Source organism: Mastomys coucha, unplaced genomic scaffold (assembly GCF_008632895.1).
Source record: "Mastomys coucha isolate ucsf_1 unplaced genomic scaffold, UCSF_Mcou_1 pScaffold12, whole genome shotgun sequence".
NCBI classification, from domain to species: Eukaryota; Metazoa; Chordata; class Mammalia; order Rodentia; family Muridae; genus Mastomys; species Mastomys coucha.
This window is the reverse complement of record NW_022196894.1, coordinates 60,196,337-60,213,929: the sequence shown is the minus strand read 5'-3', so window position 1 is coordinate 60,213,929 and position 17,593 is coordinate 60,196,337. Positions and strand designations below refer to the sequence as shown.

Sequence of the window (17,593 nt, the reverse complement as noted above, 5' to 3'; positions counted from 1 at the left end):
TGTATTTCAAATGTTTGAGTAAGTTGATGCTAACCAACTCATCCAGAAAGACGAGCTTGAGGTGGCACACAGACTGTCCACCAGTGTCCAGGAAAGCTGATTGGGACTTGATTTGTCGTGTATGCTGCCATTGGTTCCATGGAGGGAATAGATTTCTACAGTCACTTTTTTCCCAAATGAATATAAATAAATCTAGACCATTAATAGAAGTTGCTGAGTTCTAAATTTCCTAGTTAAGCTTTACATGCAGATTAGCAAGGATTATCTAGTGTACTGCCTGCTAAACTGGAATGTCTGACATTCTTTTTTATCTGTCTACTTCTTGTTTATGCTTAATAAAGATAGTGGGATTTTGGATTTTAAAAAAGTATCAGAGACACATATTTTTATTTATGTTCAAATATTAGAACTTGCTTTATAAAGTTTAAAATATTTTCAGTAATGTAGTCTTTGTGAATCACATTTTTTCTTCATTTTTTTGAGTAAACTATTATATTTTTGATATGTATAATATTTTAAGCATAAAAAATAACTTTTTTAAAAGATTATTTTATGTATATGAGTATACCACCCTTGCTTTTTAAAAGATATTTGTGCAAAGGTTATTTTATTTGTAGGAGTACACTGTAGCTGTCTTCAGACACACCAGAAGAGGGCACCAGATCTCACAGATGGTAGTGAACCACCATGTGGTTCCTGGGAGTTGAACTCAGGACCTCTGGAAGAGCAGACAGTGCTCTTAACTGCTGAGCCATCTCTCCAGTACTTAGAAATAACTTTTATGTAATTATTCCAGTTTAAGTATTATCTTAAGTTGTGATATTTATTTATTCTTTCACAGTTTCATAATACACAATGTATCTTAATGATATCCATAATGTGAACTCGAATTATAGATGGTTTTGAGGGATTTGATGTGGGTGTTTAGAATCCAATCTGGCTCCTGTAGAGTAGTATGTGCTCTTAAATGCTGAACTATCTCTCCAGCCCTTCCCCAGTATCATTTTTGGCATACGTTAGATACAAAGGAACCCTGAAGCAAGATGTTTTCATGCATTTAATTTTGAAGTATATTAGCCTCTACACTAACTGAGTAATATTAAATATGAGTGTTCTTACTACAGAAGTCTTCGTCTTGAAGCAAATACTTGAGCAAATATATAATTAGATATTTAGTGTCTCAATCGCTTCCTTTTGTTTCCTAATTTCTGAGAATTACTTTAGTTTTAAAATATTTCTATTTACTATCTTTAATCCATGAACATGTAAACTTTTTTCATTAATTTTCAACCAATTAGTCATGAAATATATGTTATTGATGAAAAGGTTTATGTGAATTAAGTTCAATATAGTTATTTCTTAACGTGCAGTCCTATGCAGTAGCTTCACTTAGTGATTCTTCAGTATGGGGGAAATTAGAAAGTAAAGTTGTGAATTAATGATGATGGTCTGGCACCATCCCCACTGGTGCTGCCCAGTTACTGAGGACAAAGTCTAGCTGAGGTGACTGAAGAGCTGCTTGGGGTGACCATGCAGGGCAGGTGTCATGGCCATTTGCTTGGGGATGGTGGGAAGAAGCTACCAAGCTTGAACTTGATTCTTTATTTTTAACATACAGAAAATACCCTGGTTAGATTTTTTTTTAAATAAACATACATTGGTTGTTGTTTTGTTTTGGTTGTTTTTTGTACTTTCTAGAGGGAAGGGTATGGGTTGAGACAGTGTCTCATTTTATAGCTTTTGCTGGACTGGACCTTGCTCTATGGCTGGTTGAAAACTCAGAGAGCCACCTTTCTCTGCCTTCCAAGTACATGGATTAAAGACCAGCCATAGATACAGGAGCTAGGTGTGAATGTGCTGGGCAAAGGGATGGGGGGGGGGGAATCCAGGCTATATTTGTTTAAAGGAGCCTTTGTCCCTGGATACCTAACTTGGTATGCATCTATAAAAGTGAGTAGATAATTAGGATAAATGTGGCTCAGGTTACTCTGTAATACAGTAGTGTCTGCTGTGGTTTTGATAATACTGTGTGATAAATATTCCCTTGAGAACCTCTGCAGGCTAACTTCTTATTAGCCTTGAGTGCCTTGTACCTCCCTTGCTCAAGACAAGGCATGAAGATAAATGATAGAAACACCTTTGAACTTTGGAGACATGGTATTTAAGTCAAAGCCTTAGTTAGGGATGAGAAGAATAGAGACCATTCAGTTCTGAGGTACTTAATTCCAGGTAGGAGGACTAAGATATCTCCCTTTCTTCTTTCTTTATTGAGGTACCCTAGGCTGGTCTCTACAAATCTCCTGCCTCGGTCTCCCTTAAGGCTCTGATTTCAGGTGTGTGTTACTGCTCCTGGTGACCCATTGAGTGAGTTACAGAATTTTGCAGTATTTGCTACTGTTGCTCTCTTAACTCCTCTAGAAACTTTTCTCATCTTTTCTCCCCATCCCTACACCATTCCAAGTTTAAAGTGTTCTCGTCTTCCTTGTCTCTTGTGCCTTTCCTGGGTTGTCTCTTGTTTTGTGATGGATTAAGCTGTCACTTACGTGACTCAAATACTTAGTCAAGATCTCTCAGTTTCAGATTTCAGCCATGACAGCAAGTACCTGCCAACATGTGCATGGGGAACTGCTTAACCCTCTTAAAGAATATGGGCCCAGCTGGGGGTTCCTTGGTTCATGCTCAGGCCTGCCTTGAGAATAGCTTCAGACTGAGCATTTGTTGTGTGCCTTAGTCATGTACACACTATTTGCGTTTTCTAATTTAATTTCCACTTTATCCACAGGTGTGGTCATTGTCCACATTGTATTTTACTGATGAGATTATGAGCAATAATGAGTCCAAGACCATACAATGTAGAATTGAAGAATTAGGACTTAAATGCAGAACTCTGTGACACATTGCTGCCAATTTATCTGAGTGCCTTGAACCTTATTGTGTGTTTATTAAGAGTATAAACATACCTAGACCTTATGGTAGTACTACAGAGCACCCAGGTACAAGCACACACACACACACACACACACACACACACACACACACACGCACACACACACACACACACGCTCACACATACAGCCCTCATGGTATATTGTGCGGAGTGCATATGTGTATTGGGAACCGGTCAGATGACATGCCCAATGTGGAATCAATTCTCTCCATCTTTAGGTGGGTTTCAGGAGTTGAACTCAGGTTATCAAGCTTATGCAGCAAGCATATTTACCCCTGAGCCATATTAGGAACTGGTGTTTTTTTTTTTTTTCCAAGACAGGATCTCAGTATATAGTTCTGGCTGACCTGGAATTCAGTGTGTAGACCAGGCTGGCCATGAACTTACAGAGATCCACCCACCTCTGCCTCCTGAGTGATGTGATTGGGTGTGTGCCACTATGCCTGGCTTTTTGTTTGTTTGTTTGTTTTAATACCCCCCCCCACATATATATTGAAAATTTTATTGCAGTTTTTATTTTCGGATATATTCATTAATACTGGGGTTTTTTTTTTGTTTTTTGTTTTTGTTTTTTGTTTTTGTTTTTAACTGCAGAGCACTAGGATGCCTTCTCATGCAATGTTCCCAGTCCATAATCTTTAACTTCCTCCCCTACACACACCCTTCCCCTTGGCACTCTCCACTTTGACACTCTAGCACAGGTAGAACATGATTTAAGGACATTCCTTTACCCTTCTCTCTCTGGGCTATGTAAGGCCCTGTTGCTCAGTCTGTCTGTCTGTTGCTCACTGTTTTTCTCTCTCTCATTAAGCATTTATTATTCAAATTTTCTCCTTTAAGTTATAAAGGGTCAAATGACAATTTGAGTTGCATTGCCTAGAATATATTAAGGGCATAATTAACACCAGCATTTGGAGAATTATAAAAGAAGTAGATAGACATTTAAGCTGTCATTGTACCCCCGTATATTAATATTTCTGCTTTAATCATTGTCACTGGAGAGACATTTTAGGGTAGAAATCTTTTTTTTTCTTTATTTACATGTAAATTTCTCCTTTCCCAGTTTCCCCTCCAACAAACAAACAAACAAAAACAAGAACAAACCCCTGTTGCCTCCCCCCTCCCCATGCCTGCCACCCCACCCTCTCCCACTTCTTGGCCCTGGCATTCCCCTACACTGGGGCACAGAACCTTCACAGGGCCGAGGTCCTCTCCTCCCATTGATGATCGAATTTGCAATCCTCTACTATACATATGCTGTCAGAACAATCAGACCCACCATGTGCAGTCCTTGGTTGGTGGAATACAGGAAGAACAACCCACAAACCACAAGAAACTCAAAAAGAAGGAAGACCAAAAGATGGACATTTCATTCCTTCTTAAAAGGGGGAACCAAATACCCACGGAAGGAGTTGCAGACATTAACTATGGAGCAGAGACTGAAGGAAGGGCAAGCCAGCCTAAATATAGCTATCTCCTGAGAGGCTCTGACAGTACCTGACTAACACAGATGTAGAGGCTCACAGCCATCCATTGAACTGAGTACTCCCCAGTGAACTTCACTCCCCAGTGAAGGAGTTAGAGAAAGGACCAATGGAGCTGAGGGGTTTGCAGCCCCTTAGGACGAACAACAATATGAACTAACTAGCACCCTCAGAGGGTAGAAATCTTATTTGGGCAGTTTTGTATCCATGATGCCTAATGTTTTTATTGAGCTGTTGTCTAAACAAATGACAAAATGATTGATCTTATCGCCTGTGGCAGTTTTTCTAGACTCTGTCAACCCAAGAGTACTACATGCTGTCTTCTCCTGTTTGAAGAGCTGTGCATTTGATCAGTGTAATCACAAGGCTAAAAGATAATCCTTCATTCCTCTCTTGTCATACAGCACCGCAGCCCAAATGTCCCCAGGGATAATTTACCATGTTCTTTTTAAGCTATAGTAACATGCACTTCTTAGTGTGCCAAGTAGTGTGCATCTTTATTATTTTAAAAAGTTGCACAGACTTTGAGTTTCGATGACTGTTAACCACTAAACCCATTCTGTAAATTACCAAATGGTGTAGTTAATTCATGCTATGATTTTTATCCATATTAACTCATTATTCACCATGCCTTACGTTACCTAAAATATTTAGTCATGGATGCCTCTTTTTTTTTATGTTATCTTAAATTGTGATCTTAAAAATTACAAGCATACTCTTAAGTAAAAATAGAAAATCATAGAGGATTATTTTGTGCGAGGCTCAGTATTATAGTTTCCAACTTTTTTCTTTTTAAACATTTTTTTAAAGATTTATTTATTTTATTTATATGAGTACACCATTGCTTTCTTCAGACACACCAGAAGAAGGTATGGGATCCCATTACAGATGGTTGTGAGCCATCATGTGGTTGCTGGGAATTGAACTCAGGAACTCTAGAAGAGCAATTGGTGCTCTTAACTGCTGAGCTATCTCTCCAGTCCCCCCCCCCCTTTTTCTTTTGAAGGACATTTTGGTTGTTTGTCTTGAATAGACTTATAAGGTAAGAGTAATGTTCCAGGCTTGTTAATATAGTTCAGTGTATGTCCAGCATATGTACATGCCTAAGTTTGATTCCTCTCCCACTTCCCAATGAGTACTGTTCATAGATGTGATTGTTAGTTAGTTTTAACTGTCTACCTGACAGAATCTGGAGATTCTGTGCCTGTGAGATGGACATCTTGACATGCTCATTGAGCAGGGGTGCGTTATCTTGATTGCACTGATTAAAAACAGTTATATTTTATAGATGTTGCCAAGTATCTTTAAAAAGGACTTCCGGGGAACATTATTTGTTTTGGCTTATGATTTCAGAGGCTTTATACACAGTTTCCTGGTCCCAAGCATATGAACAGAAATATGACTGTGAGAGTTTGTGGTGAATTTCAGCCCTTTACATATCCACAGACCAGGAAAAAAAAGAACAAGTGGCTGGAGACATGGCCGCCGAGCAGTTAAGAGCACTTGCTGCACTTACAGAAGAAACTAATATTCAAGTCCTGCACTCATATGACTGCTCATACCATCTATTGTTCCACTTCTGGGGACCTGACAACCTCTTCTGGCCTCTAAGGGTACCAATCATGCACATGGTATACACATATACATTCAGGCAAAATCACTTATGGAAAACTAATTAATTAATTAGAAAAACATTAAATACATGCACTCCACGCACAAATACTTAGGAAGTGGCCGGGGATGCTATACTCTCAAAGGCTCATCCCCAGAAGCTTGCTTCTTCTAGTATTTTGGGGAGGCCCGGCCTCCCAAAGTTTCCTGGAGCTTCCCTGAATAATTCCACCAGCTAGAAACTGTGCCTTCAAACCATGAGCTATGGGAGAGGGCTGTGGTTGCTCCTAAGAAGTATAGAAAGTATACTAGGATGTTTTTAGGAAGTGCTGCCTCCATAGTCTTTGTTCATAAAGCAGCCTGAGATTTCTGGAGCAGGCCCTGCTTCCAGCTCTCTCCATGGTCCTGCTGCTGTTTCCCTTTTATAATAAGGATTCACATCATTGAAATTATCCCAGGCTCCTGGTGTCTTTGTTAGGTTCTAAGGATTAAGAGAACTAAGATTCCTCTGTTTGTTTGTTTGTTTTGTTTTTCTTGGTAACTCATCCACGCCATTTAGAATAGATGATATGAGCAATCAGAAAATGTGGGGTTGTTTTCTTGCTCTATATGGGTGAGTGTTTGGGCTGCAAGTATGTGTATATATATCATATGTATCATAGCTTTTTTTGAAAGTAAACTTGCTGGGCGGTAGTGGCACGTGCCTTTAATCCCAGCACTTGGAGGCAGAGGCAGGTCGATTTCTGAGTTGGAGGCCAACCTGGTCTACAGAGTGAGTTCCAGGACAGCCAGGGCTACACAGAGAAACCCTGTCTCGAAAACAAAACAAAACAAAACAAAACAACAAAAAAAGTAAATTCATACTTGTAGGGCAGCATGGGGCAGTGGTCTGCTCAGGCAACTTAAGCTCAGTCGAGTATTTGGCTTTGAGCCCCGGGGAGCCTTTGCGGGCAGTTTCTGCTTGCAGGGGACAGAAGGAGCTTGGCCAAAACTCCTGAGTCTTTGGTTCCTATTGCAGTCATAACCCATCACAGCTCCCCCTGCAGGAGATGTGTGCTGTATCAGGCAGACAATGCCCCAAGCTCCCAGCATTCTAGTTGGACCCTACCTACCTTCAGTCATCTGACCACAACCAGGCATGCCAATACAATACAATATAAAGGGCAGTTTGCCCCCTCCTCCCTCTCTTGCTCTTCCTCACTCTCTCTTGCTTTTTGTTCTCTTCTCTTGCCTTCTTGCTCTCTTTTCTTTTCTTTTCTTTTCTCTGTCTGTCTGTCTGTCTCTACTTCTTTTCTCCTTCCTCTCCTTCTCTCTACTTGACTGGCCTATTTTCTCCTTCCTACAATAAAATATCTCATTTATACATTGCCTCCTTTTAAACTAATGTGCACCCCACCTGCAGGCCTCAATACCAGGGAGAGAGAGAGACACCCAGACCCCAGCCCAGGCCCTGCTTTTGGTATAACAATACTTTTCACAGCTGATAATGCTTATATAATTTTATATACATAGAAACAACATATGTTACATATAACCTCATCTCCACTTCTCCACTATGTATCGTGGGGCCCTTTGACATTCCCACTGGTCTCTTCAGTGGCTGGGTAGGGCCAGGGTCTGGTAATGTTCCTTTTTTTTTTTTTTTTTTTTTTTTTTTTTTTTGCTGACTCAGGTGTAGTTGTGATTTGTACTTATTTGCCACAGTAGTTTGAAACACTTAAAAAGACCCAAATTCTTGGCTTGTAAGGGAAACTAACATATAGAATAAATTCATTTTAGTCTTTAAGAGCCCATAGGCCTTATGTAATGGGACTTATGTAATGGAGTCCTTGACCTCTTGTCCTTTTTCTGTCCTTTGTCAGTGCAATGTTACCATGTAGTATTCCCACACAGTGTTCATCTATTGTCTTTACACTAGCTTTGGTGTCTTGCGGGGATATATGTGTAGCTATCCATTTCCAGGCCTTGCTCATTCTGCATGAGGCCTGCCTTGATCACTCCATGTGAAACCTCCCCAACCTCCATCTTCCACTCTCAGTTGTGCTTTCTTCTTCTATGTTATTCCATTTTCCCCATGATACATAACAACTTTCTAACACACTACACAATTCATGTCGATTCAATTCATTACACTATTTTCTTGCCATACAATGTAAACTTAAAAAGAAAGACTTTAGCTGGGTGTGGTGGCACATACCTTTAATCCCAGCACTTGGGAGGCAGAGGCAGGCGGATTTCTGAGTTCGAGGCCAGCCTGGTCTACAGAGTTGGCTCCAGGACAGCCAGGGCTATACAGAGAAACCCTGTCTCAAAAAACCAAAAAAAAAAAAAAAAAAAAGACTTTATATGTTTTTGTGGTTTGTTATGGTGATAGTTGATAAGTAGGTTTATCTTAAATACCTCAACATTCATGATTAATGTATAGGAACATATCAATGATTATTTGATAATTGACCATCTTGGCTTCTATATGACATAGCCTGTATTCTCTTCCCCAAGTGCCTGACACCTTCACCTCTGTGCTTTCCGTGTGTGTGTGTGTGTGTGTGTGTGTGTGTGTGTGTGTGTGTGTGTATGTGTTTAGGGTCCTTTGAGTGGGGTGAGTATGGACTGAGGACTGTGAGTACATCTAGAATTGAGAGGACAAAAATAAAGGTACAGATCCAAGAGAGACGCATATAGAATTTAAAGAACACCCTTTACTGTCCTCTTAATTCTGTTTTTAAGCATTCTTTAAGATCATTATCTGTGAGAAATGAGTATACCTATGCCAGCGTTTCTTTTGGCCTACTTGGAATGCCTGAGCAGGTGGTTGCATAGTTGTTTCACATAGGCCTTTGAGTGCTAAATGCACAGAAACTAGGATGATAGATTCAAAGACTTATAGCTCTAAGTGCTAAGAACGAGGGGATTAACACTTCAGGCTTCAGAGGCCAATCGCTAAACAGGCCTAGATGCTGAGATTGGAGGGTATTGCCCTGAGCAGCAGTGCCTCAGTAGCTAGTGTAATTCTTAGCTTTGAGCAGCAGATGGCAGTAGTAGCTGTGAATGCCTGCTAGCTAAAGGTCCTGAACCATGTCCTAGGACTCAATTTCTACCCCGTGGCCCTACTGTGGCTCCCCCAGTGTTGAGATCTCTGGTCTTTACAGTCGTTGCTGTTACAGCTTATGAGCATTGGTTACTTCAACTCTTAGGACTTAGCAGACTCCTAGAACTCTTCTAGAAACTAGGACCCAGAGCTCTCATCTTTGTCTCTACCTTCCATCATCCTCTGTGCCTGTCTCTGCTGGCTTTTCTACATGTTATGAGCTTTAGCCTGCTATACTTTTTATCAAAGAAAACACTATTGGACAGAAGTTTTTGACTGGGCCCTCCCAACAGATTCAGAAATAAAGCCAAATAGTCTGAATGTATAGCTGGGAACAGGGGTGGCGTGGGTGTGGAGTACAAATGAAAGGTTATATTTGCACTGTTCACAGCACAGCGTGCTACAGACCTTGTGTAAGGAATTGTTACAAGTCCCACACTGCACCAATCACTGGGTTCTTTCTGAGTAACTCAGGAGGTGCCCCATCCACCCTCATGTGTTAGGAAGACTAACTTTAGGCTCATCTAAAGTACCTGGAGGCTTGCCTATCCTGGAATGCCTTCTCAAGCTAGTGGAGGGTGTCTGGAGCATGTATATATGTTATGTATTCAGTATGTATACATAAAGAGTTAAAAACCAAAAGTAACATTACTAGCTTCATTAATAGTGTTTCGCCCATGTTTCTGTGCCCATCAGGGCTCTGAATTCCTCCATTCTCCCTCACTTTTATGTTCTGTCCTGTGGTCTTAACATGGCAGCCATTCTCTGCTGTAGTTCTTTTTCTCTGTGTTCTTCAAGCAGTGTCACTCCTAGATCCACAATGGTGATGGGCTGTTCTACACTTTACATTGTACAGAGATCATCCTGGCCAGGGATTAGCTTTACTAGTGGGCTGAATCTCTAGGTTAGTAGGCTCAGGACATACCTTCCCCAGGTTTATGAGGTTACTAGAAGTTAGTATTAGGTGCTGGTTGTGACTGCCTAACTGATTCATTGTGTAATCAATTATTTAGTTTTCCAGGCTTCCCTGCCAGGCAGGCTTGTATTTCATCACCTGCAAAGCTGAACTAGACATTTGTTGTTCTTTTCACTCTGTGGAGGAAAAATGTTGTATACTTTGTATCATTAGAAAGCTTCTTCCTAAGTATATTAATAGTTCAGGTAGTAAGTGTGTTATTATTTGTATTTAAGATTTCTATTTGTCATGGCCCTGCATATCTCAATACAGAGATGAGAATGCTTTATGTGCTTTGTAAGACAAACTGCAGTAATTCCTGGTTCACTAACTAGATAGCACTAGACAGCTGAATCCTTCATACTGATTGGCCTCTCCCTTTTCATTCTTTCCTTTGTTTCTTCCTTATCTCCTAGACATATATTTTATAACATCTGCTTAGAGGACAATAGAAAGATGGCATCTTCATAAACTCTGCCTTTGAAACATTAGTTTATTTATCATCATAGTTCCTAGCCACCAGAATGGCAGTTCTCAACCTGTGGGTTACAACCCCTTTGCAGGGGGTCTATTGACATTTTCATGGGATTGCAAATCAGATATCCTGTGTTTCTGCATACCAGAGATTTACATGATGATTCATATCAGTACCAACATTACAGTTATAAAGGAGCAATGAAAATAATTTTACAGTTGCAGGTCATCATAACGTGAAGAACTGTATTAAAGGGTCATAGCATTAGGATGGTTGAGAACTGCTGATGTCTGGTATATAGTATATACTCATTAAATGTTGCTTGAATGAATAACGCCCTGTACACTAAATGAACAAAGAAAATGACCTTAATTTTTTATTATTTTAAGAAAGGTGACACTTGTGATGGTCGGCCTTGATAATGCTGGTAAAACAGCCACAGCAAAGGGAATCCAAGGAGGTAAGTCGAAAATACTTGCTTTCTGAAGTCTACATTTTCCCAAGTTATTTGTTTATTATTAAATTTCGTTATTGTGTGTTAATTAGATAGAGATTGTGCACTCCTCTGTGTTGTCAATATGCATATGCTATGGATAGTCTCTGGCTTCCTGCTGTCCCCCTACCCATGATGCAGATTAGAGTAGGTACAGTTTCTTTGATGTTGTTGATCAGCAGGAGACAGGAAGTAGCCCAAGCTAGCCCTGAACTAGCAGTCCTCCACCTTAGCAACTCAGTTGCTAGGACGACACATTTGAGCCACCTTTGCCTTTTATTCTCCTCTTCCATAAAGTCTATTCCCAGTCATGATCACCCTGAGGAGAATGAATAGAATGTGAATAGGGCTCATTCTCTTTTGGGGCCCACTTCTACTGGAACCTAACATTTAGCTGCATCTTGTTTTATCTGTCTGCTTCTCCAGGCTGCTGATCTCCTGAGGGCAGTTTCGCTCATTTGGGTGTCCCAGCTGTTTCACATGCTTCTTGGGAATAGTAGACAGCCTCTGAATACATCCCTTCTGTGGCACATACTTTTCTACTGTGGTTCTGCTCATCCCTCCTTTTTTCCTTTTTTTGAATTTGGTAGCTTTCTTAAAAATGCACGTACCTCCTCTGTATTGCTGTTGCTCAGATCCAGACCCCATTATTTGTCAGCTATTATGTTGTAATAGCTTCTTCTAAAAGTCTCTTCCCTGTCCATGAATGTTGCTTCTTTTCACTGGCTGTTCATCTTCCTGACCATTCAAAACGATTGTGTTCATTGGAAATAGACCTGACTGGGGTAGCAGATCTGAAGTCAGTGCTCAACAAGATTGAAGTTTATTTCCCTCTGCCCATGCAAAGTCGTCCCATTCAGATTGCCATTCCTAGTGTTCTTTCTCCTACTTAGCCTCTGTGCAACTTGAATTGAACTGGAAGGAAATGGCAAAAGAGATAGGGTGGACATGCTTCTCTCCCTTAGAGCCACGGACCAGAAGCTGATGCATTGCTTTAGCTCACATGCCTTTGCCAGGAAGCAGTGGTGTTCTGGACCCTACTAATGCTTCTATATAGTGAGTGAATCACACATACTAGCAAGAGCCCGAGTCATCTGTCTCTTCCCAGTTCTCTTCCTGGGGATCGCAGTAGTAGCTAGAATTAGTTTGAAATCAGTCATAGTGGGAGTTTTTACACTATGGAAATGGGCATATACTACATGTTAGAGTTCTCCCTCTACTTCCAGATAAGTTGTTAAATATTTAACAGACACCACTAATTAGTCTAGACGCTCCTCTCATGGCTAGTAGCTGCCACTGAGATTATAAATCAGTGTCTTTTGTAAACATTCATGTGCCCAATCTAAAAAAAAAAATTCCTAAGAATTTCTACCTAGTACTGTTTCCTAATAAGAAACTGTGTTATTTCAGATAAAACGTTTCATTTTTCTGTGTTTTATCTCTTGCTATGTGTGGTATTAACATATCTTCACTATATTAAACTCACATATTATATATATATATATATATATATATATATATATATATACACACACATATATCATATGTATATGATGTATAGCTCAGAAGAGAAATCTGATTAATAATTGTTTGGCTTGGGGGCTGGAGAGATGGCTCAGCAATTAAGAGTGCTGACTGCTCCTCCGAAGGTCCTGAGTTCAAATCCCAGCAACCACGTGGTGGTTAACAACCACCTGTAATGAGATCTGACACCCTCTTCTGGTGCGTCTGAGGACAACTACAGTGTACTTACATATAATAATAAATAAATGTTTAAAAAAATAGTTGTTTGGCGCATACCTTACCTGTGACTTAACATGTAAAAAACACCTAGTAAATGTTTGTGTTTTACCTTAGACTTACTGTGCCTTAACATACAGGTTACTCTAAGTCTAAAGATCGAGGGCTATGTATCTCTGCATCCATTAACTTATCTGTAAAAGGTCATGAGTCAGTGATTACAGGGATGGGTGGAATGTACTGTGTGCCAAGCATAAGTGCATAGACATGGGTCCACCTCTTGGCAAGGTTTGTAATGATCGATGGTGAAGTTGGTGTAGGGAATGACGAGGAATCATTAGAAAAGGATTCGTAGGAAGAAGCTGTATTTGAACATTTATGTTGCCTTGAAGCACAAATCTTGAATGTGAGTTAGGAGTCTCAGGGTGTTACATGCCTTAGCTTTGTAGTTCTGAAAGTCTGATTTCAAAAGTAAAAACTTTTAAAGTCCTTGAAGGCTCAGATTAGGGTCCAGGCTTCAATTGTCCTATAACATTAAAATGTTTTGTTTTGTTGTCTTTTCTTTGATACAGGGTTGGCTTGAAGCTCATGATCCTCCTGCCCCACCCTCTTTGATATTTAAATATAGGTATGTGCTATTGTGCCTAAATAGTCATGAAAATAGTTCTCCTCCCCACTCCTCTACTTTTCCTCCTTCCTCTCTTTCTCCACTTCTTCTTTCCCCCTTCTTCTTTTCTTCCTGTCCTACTCCCCTTCTCCTCCATCCCCACACCCGTTTTCCTTCTCCCCCTCCCCCTTCAAAGTGCTGTGCGTGGAGCCTCACACATGGTAGGCAAGTGCTCTGCAACTGAGCTATAGCTTCAGTCCAAACATGCACTAACACTCACTGGTTTCTAGGACTGTTTCTACCACTTTATCTGCTTATATTGTTCTCTGCTTGAACACTGCTCTCCCTCTCTCTCTGTCTTTACTCTCCTTACTCTCTGAAGCCACTCTTGAGCATTTTACTCTTCCCTTCATCTTCTTTCTGAGTTCCCTCATAGGATCGCCTCAGTCTTTTCACAGATCATACATATTCTGTGTCCCTTCTATTAAAATTTGATCTGTCCATATTTTTAACAATGATATTATTTGTATGAGTGCTTTGTTTCCCTAAATGCCTGGTGCCCACACAGGCCAGAATAGGGGCATTGGGTCTCCTAGAACTGAAGTCAGTGACAGCTGTGAGTTGCTAGGTGCATGGTAGGAATCAAACCCTTCCCCTCTGGAAGAGCAGTCAGTCTTTTAACCACGGAGCCATCTCTCCAGCCCCATGATTTCTGTATTTTTCACTGTATTCTTTGAGGATGGCAACCATAACTTAATTTATCTTTGTACCATGGCACCTAATAAAGTTCTTTCAACACATTAGCATTTGCTCTAATTTTAGTCCCCTTGTCCCCTTGCCCCAGCATAGTGAATTTGCTTCCACTGGTAATTTCCTGGGGTATCTTTCAATTCATATTCAAAGACAAGTTTTTTTCTGGCTGTGATTTGCTCCACCATCACCATCATCATTATTGTAATCTTCTTCATTGTCATCTTTATCATCACCAGAGCCTTTATTAATTCTCCTGCCTATGCCTCCTAAGTGCTCAGACTACAGTCAAACATCACCATGCCTGATTTATGTAGTTCTGTGGCTTTAACTCAAGCTGCTAGGCAGGCGCTCTACCAATGGAACTACCTCCCCAGCCTCTGGCTCCCCATTTAAGTTCCTGTGTGATCCTGATTCTGAGAAGTTGAGTTACTTTTATTATGTCTACATTTACCCTTGTGTCTTTTTGTAATGAAATTTAGCAGCAGAAACGTGGCTCGTGGTGGCTTTATTAAGTGTTGCAGGAAGTGCAGAGGCTACTCTTGGGTGCTTCCTGAGAGGGAGTGTGGGACCTTGCATGCCTGTTTCTCAGTCATAACTAATTCTAGAATATGCCTCCCGATATATCACATTAAATGTCTTCTTAAATGTAGGAACCAGTCACTACTGAGTTTGCAAGGTCTCTCCTAATCGTTTAATTTTCCTACCTCTCCTAGAAGTGGCCTGTCACTCATCTTCAGTAAGTAGAACCCTATTTTAATCACTGAATTGTATAGCTGATATGTCAGGGACCTTCAGTAGCTCCCCATTGCATGTTTTCAGGACCCTGTTCAGTCTGGTCTTTACCTATCTTCAGTGAATGGATTTGCCAGGCATGGTAGTGAATCCTTGACATGTAAGCACTGGGGAGACTGAAGCAGGAGAGTCACAAGTCAGAAGCCAACCTAGGCTGCAAAACAGGCCTCATCTCAAAAGCAAATCGAAATCAAATAAAACCTGCTGTGAATTTGATCCAGTGTCGATGTTCAATCCTTTATTGCTTGTTTGATTTCTCATTTATCATGCTTAAGTACCCTTGCTCCCTAGCCTTAGCTTAACACATCTACTGTAGCAGTCTTCTATGTCTCTCTGGGATCTTTTTAAATTTCTTGTGATCATGGCTGCTCCTTGGCAGATATAGCAATGTGCCCCTATAATTTGGGTTTTCAGATTCACAATTCTTCTTTTAACCCCAAGCCCTCCAATTATAATTTACTACAGCATACAAGGAATATTTTCCTATAGAACTGAATTTAAAATCCCTTTGCAGGATGCCTTGAAAAATCTCTTTATTCCAATTGTAGTTTTAGTTTACCTGATTTGAAAAGAATTGCCTTGTTCTTTGCATCTTCTTGCGTTTTTGACTTTTCGAATTTCTTTTCTTTTTAAAAATATTCCTGATTTTCCTTACTCTTCCATAGAATTTGTAGTAGATCCCTTGAACAGCATGAAGTTGAAAGATTAAAACTGATTGGAGGATAGATAACCTAAACATAAGAACCCATTCATTCAACATGTAATTATTAAGTGCCTATTTTATGTTAGTTGCTAAGATTATAGTAATTAAATAAAATAAACAGCTGGGTAGTGGTGGAACATGCCTATAATCCCAGAACTCAGGAGTTATGTGGGTCTCCTACTACCAGCCTGGTCCACAGAGCAAGTTCCAGGACAGCCAGTGCTACACAGAGAAACCCTGTTTTGAAAAACAGCAACAACAACAAAAAAATCCAATCCAAACAAACAAGAAACAAATTCTTAACTATGTGTAGTGAAAATTCTGGATGTTGATATTCTTAATCCTTCTCTCACAGAAATGTGTTTGGAAGTAGTGGTTATTGCATTAGCAAGTGATCTTTCCATTTTATAATGACACGAGTTTCTCTTGTTATGTGATTTCTGTTGTAGAGATAAATTGATACTATTAAAGCCTAAAGATTCCCTTTGCTTTTTTTGTATCATTTGCAACAGAGCATCCTGAAGACGTAGCTCCCACTGTTGGATTTTCTAAAATTGATCTGAGACAAGGAAAGTTTGAAGTTACCATCTTTGACTTAGGAGGTGGAAAAAGAATTCGGGGAATTTGGAAGAATTATTATGCTGAATCCTATGGGGTAATATTTGTTGTGGATTCCAGTGATGAAGAGAGAATGGAAGAAACAAAGGAGACAATGTCAGAAGTGCTAAGACACCCTAGAATATCAGGAAAGCCTATATTGGTGTAAGTAATAGTAATGTTGCTATAAACATGCGCAGGAGCATTGGCCCAGAGTTGTTTGTCTAAGTGAGTCAACATGGTCACCTATTAGTATAATAAATATGTACAATTGCTTGTAGTTATGTTGCTTTTGGTAAGGATTAAAGAATTGAGGCTGTGCTATGGGCATACTTCTTAATTTGATTTTGAATATCTTTCTTCCATGTTCTACAGAGGGCAACCTTAGACACACTAGGCAATGATCTGCCACAGTCCTTTTACAAAACAAGTCTTCCAGGTATCCTAGGTTGACCTTGTACTCGTGAACCTCCTGCCTCAGCATAGTGAGGTGTGTGCTACACTGAGCTTACTCTCTTAATAATTTATGTTTTGTCATTGTCTTTTTGTATTTGCTTTGTTTTCCCCTTTAAGATAGGGTCTCACATAGCTCAGGCTATGCCTGGGGTAAACCAAGGGTGACCTTAAATTTCAGATCCCTTTACCTCTACCTTCCAAGGTGTGGTTACAGGTGTGAACTACCCATGGCCTTGTGTAAGCAAGGCAGGCACCCTCCCAACCAGCTGAGCTACCTCGCCCACTGCTGCTCTGTTTTCTATAGTATATATTTAAAAAGTTACTCAAATGGTTCTTTCTCTAATGACACTTTAATTTCTCACTCTGATTTTTCATATTTCCCTATGATACATGTGACCTAGCTTTATTGTCTCAGTCATATGCGTCTAGCATTTTGTCCTTAAGCCTGAACATTTCTAGACATAGTGAAGGGACTTTGGTATTCATAGCATTTGTGCACCATGAACACCAGATGGTGCTGTAATGGGAGAGAAAGCAAACAAAAGTCCATCAGCTCAGATTGCTCTTCAGGGGAAGTTACTATTCCCTTTCATTCTTGTAATTCATTGTTATTAAGAACATCAAGCCATCATGGTTATTTTACGAAAAATATAAGAGGAGTTTCTTCCCTGTGCTTCTCAATAGCAAATGGAGATTTTTTTAAAGCACATCATTTAAAGCTTTGATTATAACAGTTAAAATTTTATTGTGTCATTTATTGGTAAAGCTTATGCTTGTAAACGTTTAAATGTATGATTAAAGAAGTTACCTCACCTATAAAGTTGAGTCTCACTGTTACTGAATCTGAAGTAAAATATTAACAGAAGTATATATGAAAGGGGACCTTTGTTGA

General features: G+C 39.9%; 1 protein-coding gene across 3 annotated transcripts in view; it reads left to right on the top strand.

The window, feature by feature from the left end:
• Arl13b (ADP ribosylation factor like GTPase 13B) overlaps positions 1–17,593 on the top strand; it is a 59,665-nt gene that overhangs the window by 7,210 nt on the left and 34,862 nt on the right. For 2 of the 3 annotated variants that reach the window (XM_031364202.1, XM_031364201.1), the window contains exons 2-3: positions 10,950–11,020; positions 16,161–16,410. In XM_031364202.1, the coding sequence (XP_031220062.1) occupies positions 10,950–11,020; positions 16,161–16,410 (321 nt within the window). The remainder of the gene's footprint in view (positions 1–10,949; positions 11,021–16,160; positions 16,411–17,593) is intronic. The other variant, XM_031364203.1, reaches the window with a different exon arrangement.